The following is a 22,439-nucleotide window of genomic DNA, read 5'->3' as shown; positions in this document are numbered from 1 at the left end:
CCGCCAATTGTCAGCTGGGTGACTTCGGGCAAGTCACTTCCCTTCTCTGGGCCTCAGTGACCTAATCTGGAAAATGGGGATTAAAACTGCGAGCCCCACCTGATCACCTTGTATCCCCCCCCAGTGCTTAGAACAGTGCTTGGCACATAGCGCTTAACAAATGCCGTCATTATTATTATTATTAATACGATCGTTTGATCCCTGCCTTCAAGGAGTTTACAGTCTAGCCGGGGGCGGGAGGGGGACAGATGCGAAAATAAATTACAGGTAGGAGGAAGATTGATGGATCCTAATGGGTTTTGTTGCCCGGCTCAGGAATCTGGGCTGAGCTCCCTGTACGTCTTTAACCCCATCTTTGGGAAGTGGAGTCAGGTGGCACCCCCGGTTCTGAAGCGCCCCATCTTGCAGTCTCTACTGCTGCCCATCATGGACCAAGATTACGCCAAAGTCCTGCTGCTGATCGACAACGAGTACAAGGTAAGCCAGCCCGGGAGCTGAAGGAAGGGGGACAACTGACGGCAATAGCGTGCGGCTCGGAATGGTAATTCCAGAGCAGATCTGGACTCGACGGGTGGCCCCACGTCCCTGGATCACTCTGGGCCTCGGTTTCCCCACTGGGCCGTCCGCCCCTGAGGGGGTTCCCCCGAGGCCGCAAGGGGAAGATTTAAGGCCTCCTGTGGGGGGGGAAATGGGAGCCCAAGCCATCGGGAACACGGCAATTGCTAGCTTCCCATAAGCAGAGTGGATAGAGCACGAGCCTGGGAGTTAGAAGGTCATGGGTTCTAATCCTGGCTCCGCCACTTGTCTGCTGGGTGGCCTTGGGCATGTCACTTCACTTCTCTGGGCCTCAGTTACCTCATCTGGAAAATGGGGATTGAGCCGCACTTGGGACAGGGACTGCGTCCAACCCAATTTGCTTGTTTCCACCCCAGCACTTAGTACAGTACCTGGAATGCAGTAAGTGCTTAGCAAATACTACCATATATATACTATATTATGTATATACTATGTATATGTATATACACACATATATATGTATATATATACATGTATAGTATATACATACTATGGTATGTAGATGTAGCATAGGATATACTATGCTATAGTATGTATGTGCTATGTATATGTATATACACACATATATATGTATATATATACATGTATAGTATATACATACTATGGTATGTAGATGTAGCATAGTATATACTATGCTATAGTATGTATGTGCTATGTATACTATACTGTACTACATATTATACTATATATGTACTACTGTATATATGTTTGTACATATTTCTTACTCTATTTTACTTGTACATATTTATTCTATTTATTTTATTTGGTTTATATGTTTTGTTTTGTTGTCTGTCTCCCCCTTCTAGACTGTGAGCCCACTGTTGGGTAGGGACCGTCTCTATATGTTGCCAAGTTGGACTTCCCAAGCGCTTAGTACAGTGCTCTGCACACAGTAAGCGCTCAATAAATGCGATTGATTGATTGATTGATATGTGTACTACTGTATATATGTATTTATGCTTGTACATATTTATTACTCTACTTTACTTGTACATATTTATTCTATTTATTTTATTTGGTTTATATGTTTTGTTGTCTGTCTCCCCCTTCCAGACTGTGAGCCTGCTGTTGGGTAGGGACCGTCTCTATATGCTGCTGACTTGGACTTCCCAAGCGCTTAGTACAGTGCTCTGCACACAGTAAGCGCTCAATAAATACGATTGATTGAATGAATGAATGAATACTACTATATGCTATACTACATACTATACCATAGTATGTATATACTACATATAGTATACAGTACTATACACTATACTATATATAGTATATAGTACTACACACTACTATATATAGTATATAGTACTATAGTGCATATAGTATATACATACTATGGTGTGGTATGTAGTATAGTATATAGTATTCATTCATTCAATCGTACTTATATATTATATATATACTTTTATATATATATATATATATATATATATATATATATATATATATATATACATACAATAGTATATTTATGTGGGCTTTGGAGTCAGAGGTCGTGAGTTCAAATCCCAACTCCGCCTCTTGCCAGCTGTGTGACTTTGGGCAAGTCACTTCATTTCTCTGGGCCTCAGTTCCCTCATCTGTAAAATGGGGATGAAGACTGTGAGCCCCCCCGTGGGACAACCTGATCACCTTGTATCCCCCCCAGCTCTTAGAACAGTGCTTTGCACATAGTAAGGGCTTAACAAATACCATCATTATTATTATTATCATCATTATATATGTATATTCACACACACACATGCATAAGTATATATATATATATATGTATACACCTTACATCTGCCCCACAGGTGACAGCCTTCCCAGCCACAAGAAACGTCCTGCGCCAACTAGAAGACATCGCTCCTTCCATCTTCTTCTACTTGGTGGATGCAGAGCAAGGAAAGCTGTCTGGATTTCGGCTGCGGAGGGTAGGCGAGGGACTCTGGGGAAGGATCAGGCGCTCTCTCTTTACCGGCAGGAGTGGCAGTTGAAGGGACTGAAAAGCCGCTCAGTGATGACGATGATGACGGTATTTGTTAAGCGCTTACTACGTGCCACGTTTTCAAGCTCACGAGGAGATCAGCTCGACGCTAGAAGCAGCCCGGCCCCGCCGACGGAGCGTGGGTGGGAGAGTCAGGGGACCCGGGTTCTAATCCTGCCTCCACCCCCTGCCTGCTGGGTGACCCTGGGCAAATCACTTCACCTCTCAGTGCTTCCTCTTCCTCACCTGTAAGACGGGGATTCGTAACTGTCCTCCCTGTCCCGTAGAACAGGAGCCCCTTGCGGGGCAGGGACTGTGTCTAACCCGATTAGCTTGTATCAAACCCAGCGTTTGGTACTGATTTTAGTCAATCGATCAGTCATTGATTATTATTATTCCCGTTAGGATTGAGTCTCCTCAGGGTCTCCTTCGCAGGGGTCGGGAAGGAGACCCTTCCCTGTGTAGAGAGGCGGTTCCGAAGGGAAGAGGAGGCAACTCCTCCTCCGAGACCTCCTGAGTTTCTGGAAGCCGCACAGCTGCTCCCAACAGCGGGGGCCACGGAGACCGTTTTCCTTTCCTCAGTGAGGGGTGGAAAATCTTCCAGAAACAGCGTGGTGAGGCAGTGTGAGGGAGAGGAGCACTGTGGCCGAGTGGACAGACATGTGCCCGGGAGTCTGAAGGACGTGGGTTCTAATCCAGCCCGGAGCTGCTTGTCCGCACTGGGACCCTGAGCAAGTCACTTAACTTCTTTGGGCCTCGGTTCCCTCTTCTATAAAGTGAGGATTAAGACCGTGAGCCCCACGGGGGACAGGGGCCGTTTCCAACGTAATGAGCTTTATTTACCCCGGCGCTTTATGCAGTGTCTGGCGCATTGTAAGTGCTTAACGGATGCTATTAAAAAATAAAAAGTCAGGCTCTCCGCGAGAGGGAAAGAGGGCTTAACAGACAAGGGGGTAGTTTCCTGGTATTTCGGGTAGGAGCTAGATTGTAAACTGTTAAGTCCATTGTGGGAAGGGAATGTGCACGCCAAGATCGAGACTTGGCGGAGACTTGGCGGACTCCTCCAGGAGGCCTTCCCAGACTGAGCCCCTTCCTTCCTCTCCCCCTCATCCCCCTCTCCATCACCCCCATCGTACCTCCTTCCCTTCCCCACAGCACCTGTATATATGTATATATGTTTGTACATATTTATTACTCTATTTATTTTACTTGTACATATCTATTCTATTTATTTTATTTTGTCAGTATGTTTGGTTTTGTTCTCTGTCTCCCCTTTTAGACTGTGAGCCCACTGTTGGGTAGGGACTGTCTCTATATGTTGCCGATTTGTACTTCCCAAGCGCTTAGTACAGTGCTCTGCACATAGTAAGCGCTCAATAAATACGATTGATGATGATGATGATGACTTTGAGCCCCTCGTGGGATGGGGACTGTGTCAGGCCTGATTTACTCGTATCCGCCCCGGCGTTCAGTACATCGCCTGGAACACAGTAAGCGCTTAACAAATGCCACAATTGTTCTTTATTATTATTACTCTCACAAGTGCTCTGTCCACTGCTCCGCACCCAGTTAGCACTCAGTCGATACCCGCCGGTGGTGATGAGAGTCGATGATGACCGCGACTCTGGATCCTGGTATTTTGCGCTTCTTTTTAGCGATGACTTAGTATAGTTTAGTATAACTTTTATCGGTGAACACCGCGTCGAATGTTTTTTGAGATGAAGTGCGGGAGGTTTGTTTTGTTCTTCTTTATCCCACTAGTTCATCTAGTGTGGTTCAGTGGAAAGAGCACGGGCTTGCGAGTCAGAAGTCGTGGGTTCGAATTCCGACTCCGCCAGTTTTCAATTGTGTGACTATGGGCAAGTCACAGCGTGGCTCAGTGGAAAGAGCCCGGGCTTTGGAGTCAGAGGTCATGGGTTCAAATGCCGGCTCCGCCAGTTGTCAGCTGTGTGACTTTGGGCAAATCACTTCACTGGGCCTCGGTTACCTCATCTGTAAAATGGGGATTAAGACTGTGAGCCCCCTGTGCGACAACCTGATCACCTTGTAACCTCCCCAGCGCTTAGAACAGTGCTTTGCACATAGTTAGCGCTTAATAAATGCCATCATTATTATTATTATCCTCCGGGGAGCCGGGTCAAATTGTGGCACTCCCTCCTTCTCTTCTTCCCTCCTTCTCTTCTTCCCTCCTTCCCTCCGCTCCCAGGATCTGACGACGGAGCTGAGCTGGGAGCTGACCATCCCGCCGGAGGTGCAGCGGATCGTGACGGTGAAGGGGAAGCGCTCCAGCGAGCACGTGCACTCCCAGGGCCGCGTGATGGGGGACCGCAGTGTGCTCTACAAGGTGCCCCGCGGGGGACCGGGGCGGCGGGGCAGGGGGAGGAGGGCTCTCTGGCCCACCCAGGAAGGAGAGGGGGGCGGACTTGCCCCAAATCGCACCGCTGACGAGTGATAGAGCCAGGATTAGAACCCGTGACCTCTGACTCCCAAGCGTGGGCTCTTTCCACTGAGCCACACTGCTTCCCTTAGAAGAGCAGGGACTTCGGAGTCAAAGGACCTGGGTACTAATCCCGGCTCCACCACTTATCTATTGGGTGACCTTGGCAAGTCGCTTCTCTCTGCCTCAGTATCACCTGTAAAATGGGGATTCATTCAGTCGTATTTATTGAGCACTTACTGTGCTCAATCCTACCCAAGATACCAGGAAACTACCCCCTTGTCTGTTAAGCCCTCTTTCCCTCTCTCAGAGAGCCTGACTTCTGTTGTTTTTTTTTAATAGTACAGTGCTCTCACTGTACTAAGCACTTGGGAAGGACAAGTCCGCAACTTATAGAGACGATCCTTACCCAGCAACGGGCTCACAGTCTAGAAGGGGGAGACAGACAACAAAACAAAACACGTAGACAGGTGTCAAAGTTGTCAGAACAAATAGAATTAGAGGTAGATGCACGTCATTAACAAAATAAATAGAATAGGAAGGTGGGGGCTCAGTGTGGGAAGGCCTCCTGGAGGAGGTGAGCTCTCAGTAGGGCTTTGAAGGGAGGAAGAGAGCTAGTTTGGCGGATGGGCAGAGGGAGGGCATTCCAGGCCAGGGGAAGGACGTGGGCCGGGGGTCGACGGCGGGACAGGCGAGAACGAGTCACGGTGAGGAGATTAGTGGCGGAGGAGCGGAGGGTGCGGGCTGGGCTGGAGAAGGACAGAAGGGAGGTGAGGTAGGAGGGGGCGAGGGGATGGACAGCCTTGAAGCCGAGGGTGAGGAGTTTTTGCCTAATGCATAGGTTGATTGGTAGCCACTGGAGATTTTTGAGGAGGGGAGTAACATGCCCAGAGCGTTTCTGCACAAAGACGATCCAGGCAGCAGCGTGAAGTATGGATTGAAGTGGGGAGAGACAGGAGGATGGGAGATCAGAGGGGAGGTTGATGCAGTAGTCCATTCGGGATAGGGTGAGAGAGTGAACAAGCAGGGTAGCGGTTTGGATGGAGAGGAAAGGGGGGATCTTGGCGATGTTGTGGAGGTGAGACCGGCAGGTTTTGGTGCCCTTAACAAAGTAGGGCCATAGAAGGCCCTTAACCAATGCCATCATCAAGATTGGCAGCAACCAAGCGGGGCGGACACCGCCGACATCTTCCCACCGCGCGACCCGGCGGAGCAGTCGGCGGCCCGATCTGCCCTCCCCCTCCTCCTCTGATTCCCTCTCCGTGCGCCCCGCCCCGCAGAGCCTCAACCCCAACCTGCTGGCCGTGGTGACGGAGAGCACAGACCTGCACCACGAGCGCACCTTCATCGGCATCTACCTGATCGACGGCGTCACCGGCCGCATCGTCCACTCCTCGGTGCAGAAGAAAGCCAAGGGCCCCGTCCACATCGTGCACTCGGAGAACTGGGTGGTGGTAAGCGGCCGCCCGCACGCCGGCCCGGACTGCCGACGGCCCCGGGGAGGGAGGCGGGAGCCCGGGTGAAGGGATTCGCACCCGGCCCCGTAGCCCCGGTTCCTTGGTTGGGAAAGTCAGGCCTCCTTGACGTCAGAGAGGCGTCTGTTCCCCTGACTCCCGCTCCAATAATCCCCTTCAAGGGTTGCTCAGAAGCATCTGGCTAATAACAGTGATGATAATAATAGCTGTGGTATTTGTTAAGCGCTTACCGTGGGTCAGCTACTGTACTAAGTGCTGGCGCTTATACAAGGAGCAGCGTGGCTCAATGGAAAGAGCCCGGGCTTCGGAGTCAGAGCTCATCAATCAATCAATCAATCGTATTTACTGAGCGCTTACTGTGTGCAGAGCACTGTACTAAGCGCTTGGGAAGTACAAGTTGGCACCATTTAGAGACGGTCCGTACCCAACAGTGGGCTCACAGTCTAGAAGGGGGAGACAGAGAACAAAGCCAAACATATTAACAAAATAAACTAAATAGAATAGATATGAACAAGTAAAATAGAGTAATAAATATGTACAAACATATACACATATATACAGGTGCTGTGGGGAAGGGAAGGAGGTAAGGCGTGGGGGATGGAGAGGGGGGCAACATATAGAGATGGTCCCTATCAATCATCAGTCGTATTTATTGAGCGCTTACTGTGTGCAGAGCAGCTCATGGGTTCAAATCCCGGCTCCGCCGACTGTCAGCTGTGTGACTTCGGGCAAGTCACTTCTCTGGGCCTCAGTGGCCTCATCTGGAAAATGGGGATGAAGATTGGGAGCCCTCCCCCGTGGGACGACCTGATCACCTTGGAACCTCCCCAGCGCTTAGAACAGTGGTTTGCACATAGTAAGCGCTTAATAAATGCCATCATTAAAAAAAAAAAAACTGGAAAAGGCCTCTAAGCCTCTTGACCTTCATTTGATAAATGCCATTTTTTAAAAAAACAGTGCTTTGCACTTAGTAAGCACTTAACAATTGCCATCATCATTATTATTATTTAGTAAATAAGGTTGGACACAGTCTCTGTCCCACTAGTCCTCGTTTTACAGATGAGGGAACTGAGGCATACGGAAGTTAAGTGACTTGCCCGAGGTTACGTAGCAGACAAGTTGTGGAGCTGGGATTAGAACCCAACTTGTACTTCCCAAGCGCTTACTACAGTGCTCTGCACACAGTAAGCGCTCAATAAATATGATTGAATTAATGAGTGAATGTCCTGCTGATTTCCAGGCCCGTGCTCTAGTCGTTAAGCCATGCTGCTGCTTACCATGATAATGATCGTAGTCGCACCAATAATAATCGTAATGGCATTTGTTAAACGATATCTATGTGCCGAGCACTGTACTAAGCACCAGGATAGTCTTAGGTTGGGCAGAGTCTTTGTCCCACGTGAGGCTAGCAATCTAGGTTGGAGGGAGAGCGGGTATTTTTTCACCCCCGTTCTACAGAAGAGGTAACTGAGACACAGAGAAATGAAATGACTCTCCTAAGGTCACCCAGGAGATTAATAGCAGAGCCGGGACCAGAGAAGCAGCGTGGTCTAGCCGGAGGGGGCACGGGCCTGGGGACCGTCTCTACGTGTTGCCAACTTGTACTTCCCAAGCGCTTAGTACAGTGCTCTGCACACAGTAAGTGCTCAGTAAATACGATTGAATGAATGAGTTAGAGGATCTGGGTTCTAATCCTGGATCCGCCACCTGCCCGACGTTGGGTAAGTCACGTAACTTCTCGGTGCCTCAGTTACCTCGTCTGTTAAATGAGGATTAAATCCTCCTCCCTGTGACCTAGATTGCGAGGCCTATATGGGACAGGAACTGTGTCCCACCTGATTATCTTGTATCTACCCCAACTCTTAGAACAGTGCTTGACGCATAGTAAGCCCATAATAATAATAATAATGGCATTTATTAAGCGCTTACTATGTGCAAAGCACTGTACTAAGCGCTGCGGAGGTTACAAGGTGATCATGTTGTCCAACGCGGGGCTCACGGTCTTAATCCCCATTTTCCAGATGAGGGAACTGAGGCCCAGAGAAGTGAAGTGACTGCATTCATTCAATCGTATTTGTTGAGCGCTTACTGTGTGCAGACCACTGTACTAAGTGCTTGGGAAGTCCAAGTTGGCAACATATAGAGACGGTCCCTTCCCAACAGCGGGCTCACTGTCTAGAATTGCCCAAAGTCACACAGCTGACAAGTGGCGGAGCCGGGATTTGAACCCGTGTCCTCTGACTCCCAAGTCTTTCCACTGAGCCACGCTGCTTCTCTAACCCGTAATAAATACCATTAAAAAACCACAAAGCCCAGGTCCTCTGAGTCCCAGCCCGTGCTCTTACCACTAGGCCATACTGCTCCTGTGCTCTGTGGTGGCCCGTAACTCTTCAAACCCCTTGCCTGGCTCTGCCTTGGAGACTATTAAGAAGATTCACTTAATTGACCGTATAAAGAGCAACAGGTAGAGTGGGTTAGGGGCCCGGGATCACCCTTCCTGTCGCTCGATTCCCTCTGTAGCCCGAGAAAAGGAAACCGGAGGGGGATTGGGTTATTATGGGTCGTTTTCCTGGGCTGGACCGCTGAGATCAACCCTACCTCATCTCCCATTACCAATCGAATCAGAACTAGCAGCCCCCGAAGAGCAGGAATAATAATAATACTAATAATAATGGCATTTATTAAGCGCTTACTATGTGCAGAGCACTGTTCTAAGCGCTGGGGAGGTTACAAGGTGATCAGGTTGTCCCAAGGGGGCTCACAGTCTTCATCCCCATTTTCCACATGAGGTAAGTGAGGCCCAGAGAAGTGAAGTGACTTGCCCAAAGTCCCACAGCTGACAAGTGGCGGAGCCGGGATTTGAACCCATGACCTCTGACTCCAAAGCCCGGGCTCTTTCCATTGAGCCACGCTGAGCAGGGCTCACATCTCCCTGTGACTGGGAGACGGATTCTTCTCCTTGTCCTTTTTTTCCCTCCTCCTCCTCCTCCTCGCCCCTTTGAAAAATACCCTGGCATCGTGGAAAAAGCCCAGGCCTTGGAGTCAAAAGGTCATGGATTCTAATCCCGGCTCCGCCGCTTGTCTTCTGCGTGACCTTGGGCAAGTCACCTCGCTTCTCCGGGCCTCAGTCACCTCGTCGGCAAAATAGGGATCGAGACCGTGAGCCCCACGCGGGACGGGGACTGCGTCCAATTCAATTTGCCCATATCCACCCGAGCGCTTAGTACGGTGTCTCCCCCTTCTAGACAGTGAGCCCGCTGTTGGGTAGGGACCGTCTCTAGATGTTGCCAACTTGGACTTCCCAAGCGCTTAGTCCAGTGCTCTGCACACAGGAAGCGCTCAATAAATACGGTTGCATTCAATCGAATGATTGAATTGGATTGAATAATTGAATTCATTCAATCAATAATCGATTGAATGAATAAATGAATGGCACATAGTAAGCACCATGGCTATTATTATTTCCTCCTCCTCCTCCTCCTTCTCCTCTTCTTCCTTCCCCTCTTCCATCGTTATTATTTCTTCCTCCTCCTTTTCCTCTTCTTCCTTCCCCTCTTCCATCATTATTATTTCTTCCTCCTCCTTCTCCTCTTCTTCCTTCCCCTCTCCCATCGTTATTATTTCTTCCTCCTCCTTCTCCTTGTCTTCCTACCCCTCTTCCATCGTTATTATTTCTTCCTTCTCCTTCTCCTCTTCTTCCTTCCCCTCTTCCATCGTTATTATTTCTTCCTCCTCCTCCTCTTCTTCCTTCCCCTCTTCCATCGTTATTATTTATTCCTCCTCCTTCTCCTCTTCTTCCTTCCCCTCTCCCATCGTTATTATTTCTTCCTCCTCCTTCTCCTCTTCTTCCTTCCCCTCTCCCATCGTTATTATTTCTTCCTCCTCCTTCTCCTCTTCTTCCTTCCCCTCTCCCATCGTTATTATTTCTTCCTCCTCCTTCTCCTTGTCTTCCTACGCCTCTTCCATCGTTATTATTTCTTCCTCCTCCTTCTCCTCTTCTTCCTTCCCCTCTCCCATTGTTATTATTTCTTCCTCCTCCTTCTCCTCTTCTTCCTTCCCCTCTTCCATCGTTATTATTTCTTCCTCCTCCTTCTCCTCTTCTTCCTTCCCCACTTCCATCGTTATTATTTCTTCCTCCTCCTTCTCCTCTTCTTCCTTCCCCTCTTCCATCGTTATTATTTCTTCCTCCTCCTTCTCCTCTTCTTCCTTCCCCTCTTCCTTCTCCTCCTCCTCCTCCTCTTCCTCCCCGCCCCGCCGGCCCACTGCAGTACCAATACTGGAATACCAAGGCTCGGCGCAATGAATTCACGGTGCTGGAGCTGTACGAGGGCACGGAACAGTACAACGCCACGGCCTTCAGCTCCCTGGACCGCCCTCAGCTGCCTCAGGTCCTCCAGCAGTCATACATCTTCCCGTCGTCCATCAGCGCCATGGAGGCCACCATCACCGAGCGTGGCATCACGAGCCGCCATCTGCTCAGTGAGTGCCCCGCGGGAACCTGCTCGGCTCCCCTCGCGGGCCCGGGGGGGCCTGGAAAGGCAGAGTGGGAAGATTTTTTTTTTTTAAATGGCATTTATCAAGCGCTTACTACGTGCCAAGCACTGTTCTGAGCGCTGGGGAGGTTACGAGGTGATCAGGTTGCCCACGGCGGGGGCTCCCAGTCTTCATCCCCACTTTACAGGTGAGGGAACTGAGGCCCAGAGAAGCGAAGCGACTTGCCCAAAGTCACACAGCCGGGATTCGAACGCCAGAGTCCGGGCTCTTTCCACTGAACCACGCTGCTTCTCTAAGATTGGCAGGGAAAGCGGCCTTCCTTGGGGAGAAATAACCCCAGCATCACTTTCCCACCTGTAGAAGCTGATACTCTCTTCTTTTTCTTTTTCATTTTACCACACTCACTGACTGGGCTCACCCGTGTTCCCCCACCTCCGGCATTTCTCCTCCTTGGCTTCTCCCCAGGACTTGCCGTGGCCGTTGTCAGTTTCCTTTAGGGGCCTTCAGGCAGGCAGTCAGGAGACAGTGCTGCCGTTTATCTTCTATATAGGATGAACGTGCTGCTGTCCGTAATATTGGAAAAACGGAGATTCTCACCGTCGGTGGCCCTTGAGATGGAGGCTTGTCAGAAATGGGGCTTGTAAGCCTTCCTTGAGCTAGCCAGATGAAGTGATTGAGATAGTGTTCCAGGGGTGGAGGCAAACCCTGAGAAATGGTAAAGACGACGACGACAGGTGCTGAGCGAATGAGCGTGGCTGGCCCCTTTTTAATAATAATAATAATAATGATAGCATTTATTGAGCACTTACTATGTGCAGTGCACTGTTCTAAGCGCTGGGGAGGTGACAAGGTGCTCAGGTTGTCCCACGGGGGGCTCACAGTCTTCATCCCCATTTTACAGATGAGGGAACTGAGGCCCAGAGAAGTGAAGTGACTTGCCCAAAGTCACACAGCTGGCAATTGGGGGAGCCCGGGATTCAAACCCATGACCTCCGACTCCAAAGCCCGGGTTCTTTCCACTGAGCCACGCTGCTTCTCTTTTAGGGAGGGAGAGAGCCAGGTTGCCCCCCACGTTCCTCCATTGAATAGGGCACGTCACCTAACCAGAACTTCATTCCTCGCTGTGTGTTTCCCCGGGGTCTCCCATTCCTCGGAGCAATTCACCGGAAAACCTCAAGCTCCCGATGAATCGGTCATCTTTCAATAGGAGCTGTTACTGTGCACAGAGGACGGTGCGGAAAACAGTAGACACGTTCTCTGCCCTCAAGGAGCTTTGATTTTAGCCCGATCCCCCACTCACCTGAAGCGTTCTCTTCCTGTGCAGTCGGACTGCCCTCCGGGGCAATTCTCTCCCTCCCGAAGGCCCTGCTGGATCCTCGCCGACCTGAGATCCCCACGGAGCAGAGCAGGTGAGCCTGGGGTATCCATCAACGCCCTGGAAAGGGCCCTTAGCACTGGCCTTAATCTACAAAGTCACGTCGTAGGTCTTATCCAGGGTCTTCGAGACCTTGTCGATCGTCTGTGTACTACATACGCTCCAGCCCCCTGCTAGAGTCTGGACACCTAGGCCACGCTGCTTCTGTTTATATCATTTGCATTTAGGCTCTTAATCCTGAGTGCCTTTTTAAAATTTGGAAATGTATGTCTCCTCTGTCTCCTATGGATGGCATACTCCCTAAGGGCAGGAACTTCTATTTTCAGGGAATGTTCAGTTCTTTGCATCCGGGAGGCACTCAGGTGGTGTTATAGATAAAGATAATTAAAAGTGCAGTTGTTATATTACTATACTGTACTCTCCCAAGCGCTTAGTACGGTGTTCTGCACCTAGTAAGAGCTCAATCAATCAATCGTATTTATTGAGCGCTTACTGTGTGCAGAGCACTGGACTAAGCGCTTGGGAAGTACAAGTTGGCAACATAAATATGATTGATAGTAGAATGCCCTTCGGTGTCAAAGCACTGAGCTGCATGGACCATTGGTGATGACAATACTTTTAGAGGTTGAAATTAGGGGGCAAAGGGGTATTCATTCATTCATTCAATCACATTTATTGAGCGCTTACTGTGTGCAGAGCGCCGGACTAAGCGCTTGGGAAGTACAAGTTGGCAACATAAATATGATTGACTGATAGTAGAATGCCCTTGGGTGTCAAAACACTGAGCTGCATGGACTATTGGTGATGACAGTACTTCTAGAGGTCGAAATTAGGGGGCAAAGGGGTATTCATTCATTCAATCACATTTATTGAGCGCTTACTGTGTGCAGAGCACCGGACTAAGCGCTTGGGAAGTACAAGTTGGCAACATAAATATGATTGACTGATAGTAGAATGCCCTTGGGTGTCAAAGCACTGAGCTGCGTGGACCATTGGTGATGACAATACTTCTAGAGGTTGAAATTAGGGGGCAAAGGGGTATTCATTCATTCATTCAATCACATTTATTGAGCGCTTACTGTGTGCAGAGCGCCGGACTAAGCGCTTGGGAAGTACAAGTTGGCAACATAAATATGATTGACTGATAGTAGAATGCCCTTGGGTGTCAAAACACTGAGCTGCATGGACTATTGGTGATGACAGTACTTCTAGAGGTCGAAATTAGGGGGCAAAGGGGTATTCATTCATTCAATCACATTTATTGAGCGCTTACTGTGTGCAGAGCACCGGACTAAGCGCTTGGGAAGTACAAGTTGGCAACATAAATATGATTGACTGATAGTAGAATGCCCTTGGGTGTCAAAACACTGAGCTGCATGGACCATTGGTGATGACAGTACTTCTAGAGGTTGAAATTAGGGGGCAAAGGGGTATTCATTCATTCATTCAATCACATCTATTGAGCGCTTACTGTGTGCAGAGCACTGTACTAGGCGCTTGGGAAGTACAAGTTGGCAACATAAATATGATTGACTGATAGTAGAATGCCCTTGGGTGTCAAAACACTGAGCTGCATGGACCATTGGTGATGACAGTACTTCTAGAGGTTGAAATTAGGGGGCAAAGGGGTATTCATTCATTCATTCAATCACATTTATTGAGCGCTTACTGTGTGCAGAGCGCCGGACTAAGCGCTTGGGAAGTACAAGTTGGCAACATAAATATGATTGATAGTAGAATGCCCTTGGGTGTCAAAACACTGAGCTGCATGGACCATTGGTGATGACAATAAATAAATAATAATAAATAATGATGGCATTTGTTAAGCGCTTACTATGTGCAGAACACTGTTCTAAGCGCTGGGTACTTCTAGAGGTTGAAATTGGGGGCAAGGGGGTATTCATTCATTCATTCAGTCGCATTTATTGAGCGCCTACTGTGTGCAGAGCACTGTACTAAGCGCTTCAAGTTGGCAACATGCAGAGACAGTCCCTACCCAACAGCGGGCTCACAGTCTAGAAGGGGGAGACAGACAACAAAACAAAGCATATAAACCAAATAAAATAAATAGAATATGTACAAGTAAGAGTAATAAATCTGTACAAACATATATACATATATCCAGGTGCTGTGGAGAGGGGAAGGAGGTATGGGGAGGGGGAAGGAGGGGGCTATTCATTAGTTGATTTTCCTCTCACACGCAAGAAAAGAATAAAACTCATCTCCCCATCACGTATTTATTTATAGTGATGTTTGTTAATTTGTATTGCTGTCCGTCTCCCCCACTGTAGACAGCGAGCTTGTTGTGGGCAGGGACTGTCACTCTAACAGAGCCCTCCGGGCTGGCCCCGGAAAGATCGCTGAGCCTCCGGGCTCTCGGTTTCCTCATCTCTAAAATGGGGAGGACCCTCTCGGGGTGGCAGCCGTAGAGTTTCCAGGCCGCCACCCGTCTCGGCTGTGGGAGGGAGAGTCGAACAGGGGCCTACCCCTCCCGATCTGCCCCCCGGCCCACGTCATCCCCCGGGCCTGGAATGCCCCCAATCCCTCTGCCCATCCGCCAAGCTAGCTCTCTTCCTCCCTTCAAGGCCCTGCTGAGAGCTCACCTCCTCCAGGAGGCCTTCCCACACTGAGCCCCTTCTTTCCTCTCCCCCTCGTCCCCCTCTCCATCCCCCCGTCTTACCTCCTTCCCTTCCCCACAGCACCTGTATATATGTATATATGGTTGTACATATTTATTACTCTATTTATTTATTTTACTTGTACATTTCTATCCTACTTATTTTATTTTGTTGGTATGTTTGGTTCTGTTCTCTGTCTCCCCCTTTTAGACTGTGAGCCCACTGTTGGGTAGGGACTGTCTCTATGTGATGCCAATTTGTACTTCCCAAGCGCTTAGTACAGTGCTCTGCACATAGTAAGCGCTCAATAAATACGATTGATTGATTGCCATAAGTCTAAACTCACCTGCGCCAGGCAGCAGCGGCCTGGGAGAGAGAGTCGAGGGCGGAGACGCAGGTTGACTGCGTGGAAGGAGGCAATGGTAAACCCACCTCCATATTTCCACCAAGAAAACTCTGGATCAACTATTCATTCAATCATATTTATTGAGCGCTTACTGTGTGCAGAGCACTGTACTAAGCGCTTGGGAAGTCCAAGTTGGCAACATCTAGAGACGGTCCCTACCCAACAGCGGGCTCCCAGTCTAGAAGGGGGAGACAGACGACAAAACAACACGTATTAACAGAATAAAAGAAATAGAATAGGTGAATATGTACAAGTAAAATAAATAGAGTAATAAATCTGTACCAACATCTATACCGGTGCTGTGGGGAGGGGAAGGAGGTAGGGCGGGGGGATGGGGAGAGGAAGGAAGGGGCTGAGTGTGGGAAGGCCTCCCGGAGGAAGTGAGCTCTCAATATTCATTCATTCATATTTATTGAGCGCTTCCTGTGTGCAGAGCACTGTACTAGGCGCTTGGGAAGTACAAGTTGGCAACATTCATTCATTCAATCGTATTTATTGAGTGCTTACTGTGTGCAGAGCACTGTACTAAGCGCTTGGGAAGTACAAATTGGCAACATTCATTCATTCAGTTGTATTTATTGAGCGCTTACTGTGTGCAGAGAACTGTACTAAACGTTTGAGAAGTACAGGATGGCAACATCTAGAGATGGTCCCTACCCAAAGAGGGCTCCCAGTCTAGAAGGGGGAGACAGACAACAAAACAAAACATATTAACAAAATAAAGTAAATGGAATAGGAAATATGTACAAGTAAAATAGAGTAATACATTTATACCAACATCTATACAGGTGCTGTGGGGACGGGAAGGAGGTAGGGCGGAGGGAAGGGGGAGAGGCAGGAGGGGGCTGAGTGTGGGAAGGCCTTCTGGAGGAGGTGAGCTGTCAGGAGGGCTTTGAAGGGAGGAAGAGAACTAGTTTGGCAGATTCATTCATTCATTCAATCGTATTTATTGGGCACTGTGTGCAGAGCACTGTACTAAGCGCTTGGGAAGCACAAGTTGGCAACATTCATTCATTCAATTGTGTTTATTGAGCGCTTACTGTGTGCAGAGCACTGTACTAAACGTTTGGGAAGTACAAGTTGGCAACATCTAGAGACGGTCCCTACCCAACAGCGGGCTCACTGTCTAGAAGGGGGAGATGGACGACAAAGCAACACATATTAACAAAATAAAATAAATAGAATATGTAAATATGTACAAGTAAAATAAATAGAGTAATAAATCTGTACAAACGTCTATACAGGCGCTGTGGGGAGGGGAAGAAGGTAGGGCGAGGGGGAGGGGAAGGAGGGGGCTGAGTGTGGGAAGGCCTCCTGGAGGAGGTGAGCTCTTAGGAGGACTTTGAAGGGAGGAAGAGATGGCGGCTGTGCGGAGAGAGGGCATTCCAGGGCTACCAGAACGATGGCAGATGGAGGTGGGGCGTTCTGGAAGAGATGTGTCCGTGGAGTCGCTATGGGTCGGACGTGACCCAACAGCCTATGACAAGACAAGCATGTGAACAGAAGATGATGTGGTTTTCGGGGAAGTCGGGGGTGTGGGAGAGGTGTTGTTGGGGGGAAAAGAGAAGGGACTGGAAGAATTCGGGAAATAACCGTAGGCTTCGTGGACCGGGTGGCTCTCGGGGGGCAGAGGGGTCAAGAAAGCCCCCCGAGTGGTGCCTCGCCAGGCGTGGCGGAAGCTTTCAGCGGCTCTTCCTCTAACCTCGGTGCTTCGCAGGGAGGAGAACCTGATCCCGTATTCTCCGGACGTGCAGATCCACGCAGAGAGGTTCATCAATTACAATCAGACCATCTCCCGCATGAGGGGCATCTACACAGCTCCCTCGGGCTTGGAGTCCACTTGTCTGGTGAGTGGCGTCCAGGCTTCTCCAGTCACACGCGCATCACCGGAGGCCCCATCTAACCTCCCGGTGTCGCGTACTGGCGAGAATCGGCTCTTCGGTCGGGGCCGGGGAGGGGAACGACGGTCCCCCGTCCCCGTCTGCCTCCTTGGGCCCGAACCGGAGGGCTCTGGGAGCTCAGGACGGGTAGGCGTCGATTCCTCGGTAGAAATCCTGATCGTATTCCTCTGACTTCCCCAGGTCGTGGCCTACGGGTTGGACATTTACCAGACGCGAGTCTATCCGTCCAAACAGTTCGATGTGCTGAAGGACGACTACGACTACGTGCTGATCAGCAGCGTCCTCTTCGGCCTGATCTTCGCCACTATGATCACCAAGAGGCTGGCCCAGGTCAAGCTGCTGAACCGGGCCTGGCGGTAAGGAACGGAAAGCCGCGGGCGGAGAGGTGGAAGTCCGAGGGCGACCCTGTCTTATCTCCAGTGAGGAGCCGCCGTCGGGATTGCTGGGAGTTGATGGATCGGGGAGAGGATGCGAGAGAAGCAACTGCGGTTCTCATCTCCGATGGGGCCCGTGGGAGCCCCGGCCGGGATGGAAGAGAGAACGTGGTTGCCGTGAAGATGCCGTGAAGACGGCCTCCCCGCGGTGCCCCGTGGGCAGAGATTAATCAAAAACTTCAGGTGTCCCGAAAGACCTTTGGATTTTTCCCGGCCTTCCCTCTTTCACTTTTATCCCCGGCCACCTCCGTCTCTTTCCAGTTCTCTTCAGATTATCCCACCGGGAGCTGGGTGGAGAAGGGAGCCCCGTCAGATCCCAGCCCTCTCCCGTTCCCTGTCGGCTCACTCCCTCACCCCCCTGGATGTTCCCTGCTCCTCTTCCCTGAGAATCTTAGGTAGGAAGTCCTTGAATTGGTTCCCACAATTGTTCAGAAACCCTCATAGTAAGCGCGGTAGCTACTGTCCGGTGGGGATGGGAATGGAAAAATGACCTGCTCAAAAAAGGCGTTGACCCCACCCTCCCATTTCTTTCTCCCTTCCAGGGAATTGGGAGGAAAACAAGCATGTTGATTTTGCGACGTTACTTATCACGACCTTGTTTCCTTCCACCTTTTTTTAATTTATTATGGTTAGTCCATACATTTTTTCATCCTTCCCTACTCAAATGTCAGACCCACAAATATATCCCGTGTAGCTTATTCCCAGCAGCCTAGAGAGGCTTCATTGGCCATTCCCTCGCCTGAAACGGGTTTGGAGACAAATCCGTCGATGGAAAATCCAGCCCCTCCTTGTTGGAAATGATCATTTTGGGGACCTTAAAGTTCATTTTCTGGGTTGAGGTTGCCAGCTTCACTGATCCTTTTGTTCTCCCCAGTAGAGTCGTGTCTCTTGAAGGGGCTGGCTAGGGAAGACATCCTCTACGCTACTTCCCAGCTCCGGAGAGATTGGGGCTTGGTTTAGTTCTTATTTTTTTCTTTTTCTTCTAAGGAGAGGCAGGCGTGCAGCCTGAGATTGAGCAGGGGCTGGCTATCTCAGCTCCTTAGGTGGAAATATGTCCGGTGGATCCGAATAAAAGTGATGGATCGAATGGCATTATCGTCTTTCTTTTGCGGATTTGCCCCCTGCATGCAAGATAGAGACAGCAGAAAAGAGACCGTGGTTGCGGAAAAGAGAATCAATCAGTCAATCAATGAATTGTATTTATTGAGTGTTTACTGTGTGCAGAGCACTGGACTAAGCGCTTAGCAGCGTGGCTCAGTGGAAAGAGCCTGGGCTTGGGAGCCAGAGGTCATGGGTTCTAATCTCGGCTCTACCACTTGTCAGCTGTGTGACTTTGGGCAAGTCGCTTCACTTCTCTGGGCCTCAGTTCCCTCATCTGTAAAATGGGGATTAAGACTGGGAGCCCCCCCCGTGGGACAACCTGATCACCTTGTATTCATTCATTCAATCGTATTTCTTGAGCGCTCACTGTGTGCAGAGCACTGTACTAAGCGCTTGGGAAGTACAAGTTGGCAACATATAGAGATGGTTCCTACCCAACAACGGGCTCATGGTCAAGAATGGGGAGACAGACAATCCACCCCAGCGCTTAGAACAGTGCTTTGCACATAGTAAGCGCTTAACAAATGCCATCATTATTATTATTATTATTAAGAGGCAGCATTTCCTAGTGGATAGAGCACGAGCTTGGGAGTCAGAAGGACCTGTGTTCTAATCCCAGCCCTGCCGCTTGTCTGCTGTGTGACCTTGGGCAAGTCACTTCTCTGTGCCTCAGTCCCTCACCTGTAAAATGGGGATTAAGGCTGTGAGCCCTATGTGGGACAGGGATCGGGTCCAACCCCATTATCTCGCGTCTACCTCAGCGCTTAGAACAGTGCCTGGCACATAGTAAGCGCTCAACAAATACCGCAGTTGTTGTTATTAAAGGAAGGGGAAAGTTCTGGTTTCAAATATTTCAATTCCGTAGCTGGGTTTGGAACATTCATTCATTCAATCGTATTTATTGAGCGCTTACTGTGTGCAGAGCACTGTACTAAGCGCTTGGGAAGTACAAGTTGGCAACATATATATATATATATATATAATATATAAAACATAAGATATATATAGATATAGAAGATAGTGCTTAGTACAGTGCTCTGCACACAGTAAGCGTTCAAGAAATACGATTGAATGAATATAGATATATAAGATATATAGATTGATATTTGATTTATATATGATATATATCTTGATATATATCATATATAATGTTCATATATATATATATATGTATATATAAGAACATTCTTATCTTTCCTCCCACATGCTAGCCGTATTTCTCCCATGCGGGAAGCGGTTGGCATTCATCGCACCACCTCCAGACTACAGTCTTCGGAAATCATCATCATGATGATGATGATGATCATCATCAATCGTATTTATTGAGCGCTTACTATGTGCAGAGCACTGTACTAAGCGCTTGGGAAGTACAAATTGGCAACATATGGAGACAGTCCCTACCCAACAGTGGGCTCACAGTCTAAAAGGGGGAGACAGAGAACAAAACCAAACATACTAACCAAATAAAATAAATAGAATAGATATGTACAAATAAAATAGAGTAAAAAAATATGTACAAACATATATACATATATACAGGTGCTGTGGGGAAGGGAAGGAGGTAAGATGGGGGGGATGGAGAGGGGGAGAGGAAGGAAGGGGCTCAGTGTGGGAAGGCCTCCTGGAGGAGGTGAGCTCTCAGCAGGGCCTTGAAGGGAGGAAATTGATTGCAGTAGCTCAGTTTTATCACCTGTGATAAACCGAGATGTTTCTTCCCCGGTTAATGGAACCCAAGGTGGATTGTTTAGAGTGATCCGAACCGAGAAAGTACTGTCCCAACCGCTCAATCGAACAGTGGTATTTACTGAGCGCTCGCTGGTGCTCCAGGAGGCCTTCCCAGACTGAGCCCCTTCCTTCCTCTCCCCCTCGTCCCCCTCTCCATCCCCCCCGTCTTACCTCCTTCCCTTCCCCACAGCACCTGTATATATGTATATATGTTTGTACGGATTTATGACTCTATTTTATTGGTACATATTTATTCTATTTATTCTATTTTGTTAATATGTTTTGTTTTGTTCTCTGTCTTCCCCCTTCTAGACTGTGAGTCCACTGTTGGGTAGGGACCGTCTCTGTATGTTGCCAACTTGTACTTCCCAAGCACTTAGGACAGTCCTCTGCACACAGTAAGCGCTCAATAAATATGATTGAATGAATGAATGAATATGATTGAATGAATGAATGGTGGCAGAGCACTGTAGTAAGCGCTTGAGAAGTTAGCAGCGTGGCCTAGTGGATAGAGCACCAATCTGGGAGTCGAAAGGTCATGGGTTCTAATCCCGGCTCTGCCACTTGTTGGCTGTTTGGCCCTGGGCGAGTCACATCACTTCTTGGTATCTCAGTTATCTCATCTGTAAAATGGGGATTGAGACTGTGAACCCCACATGGGACAGGGAGTGTGTCCAACTTGATTCGCTGGTACCCACCCCAGCGCTTTTCATTCATTCATTCAATCGTATTTATTGAGCGCTTACTGGGTGCAGAGCACTGGACTAGGAGCTTGGGAAGTACAAGTCGGCAGCATATAGAGACGGTCCCTACCCAGCAGCGGGCTCACAGTCTAGAAGGGGGAGACAGACAACAAAACAAAACATATTAACAAAATAAAATAAATAGAATAGTAAATATGTACAAGTAAAATAAATAGTAATAAATTTATGTACAAGCATAAATATTCATTCATTCAATCGTATTTATAATAATAATAATAATAATGACATTTATTAAGCACTTACTATGTGCAAAGCACTGTTCTAAGCGCTGGGGAGATACAAGGTGATTAGGTTGTCCCACGTGGGGCTTACAGACTTAATCCCCATTTTACAGATGAGGTTACTGAGGCATAGAAAAGTTAAGTGACTTGCCCAAGTCACACAGCTGACAATTCGTGGAGCTGGGATTTGAACCCATGACCTCTGACTCCAAAGCCCTGGCTCTTTCCACTGAGCCACGCTGCTCCTCATTATTGAGCGCTTACTGTGTGCAGAGCACTGTACTAAGCACTTGGGAAGTCCAAGTCGGCAACATCTAGAGACGGTCCCTACCCAACAGCGGGCTCACAGTCTAGAAGGGGGAGACAGAGAACAAAACAAAACATATTAACAAAATAAAATAAATAGAATAAATATGTTCAAGTAAAATGGAGTAATAAATATGTACAAACATATACATATTCATTCAATCGTATTTATTGAGTGCTTACTGTGTGCAGAGCACTGTACTAAGTGCTTGGGAAGTCCAAGTTGGCAACATATCGAGACGGTCCCTACCCAACAGCGGGCTCACAGTCTAGAAGGGGGAGACAGACAACAAAACAAAACATATTAACAAAATAAAATAAATAGAATAAATATGTACAAGTTAGAGTAATAAATATGTACAAACATATACATATTCATTCAATCGTATTTATTGAGCGCTTACTGTGTGCAGAGCACTGGACTAAGCGCTTGGGAAGTCCAAGTTGGCAACATCTAGAGATGGTCCCTACCCAACAGCGGGCTTACAGTTTAGAAGGGGGAGACAGACAACAAAACAAAACATATTAACAAAATAAAATAAATAGAATAAATGTGTACAAGTAAAATAAATGAGTAATAAATATGTACAAACATATATACATATTCATTCAATCGTATTTATTGAGCGCTTACTGTGTGCAG

At 48.5% G+C, this 22,439-nt stretch overlaps 1 protein-coding gene across 4 annotated transcripts in view; it reads left to right on the top strand.

Moving 5' to 3' along the window:
- The window catches only part of EMC1 (ER membrane protein complex subunit 1), a 72,882-nt gene extending 54,111 nt beyond the window's left edge, over positions 1–18,771 (top strand). For all 4 annotated transcript variants that reach the window (XM_038746357.1, XM_038746355.1, XM_038746356.1 and 1 more), the window contains 8 exons: positions 316–477; positions 2,367–2,486; positions 4,746–4,883; positions 6,257–6,430; positions 10,720–10,930; positions 12,270–12,354; positions 17,062–17,191; positions 17,426–18,771. In XM_038746357.1, the coding sequence (XP_038602285.1) occupies positions 316–477; positions 2,367–2,486; positions 4,746–4,883; positions 6,257–6,430; positions 10,720–10,930; positions 12,270–12,354; positions 17,062–17,191; positions 17,426–17,605 (1,200 nt within the window). In that variant the 3' untranslated portion in view covers positions 17,606–18,771. The remainder of the gene's footprint in view (positions 1–315; positions 478–2,366; positions 2,487–4,745; positions 4,884–6,256; positions 6,431–10,719; positions 10,931–12,269; positions 12,355–17,061; positions 17,192–17,425) is intronic.
- The last annotated feature ends 3,668 nt before the right edge of the window (positions 18,772–22,439 follow it).

Source organism: Tachyglossus aculeatus, chromosome 5 (genome assembly GCF_015852505.1).
Source record: "Tachyglossus aculeatus isolate mTacAcu1 chromosome 5, mTacAcu1.pri, whole genome shotgun sequence".
NCBI classification, from domain to species: domain Eukaryota; kingdom Metazoa; phylum Chordata; class Mammalia; order Monotremata; family Tachyglossidae; genus Tachyglossus; species Tachyglossus aculeatus.
Note: the sequence above shows the minus strand (reverse complement) of the source record. Positions and strands in the feature narration are given on the sequence as shown.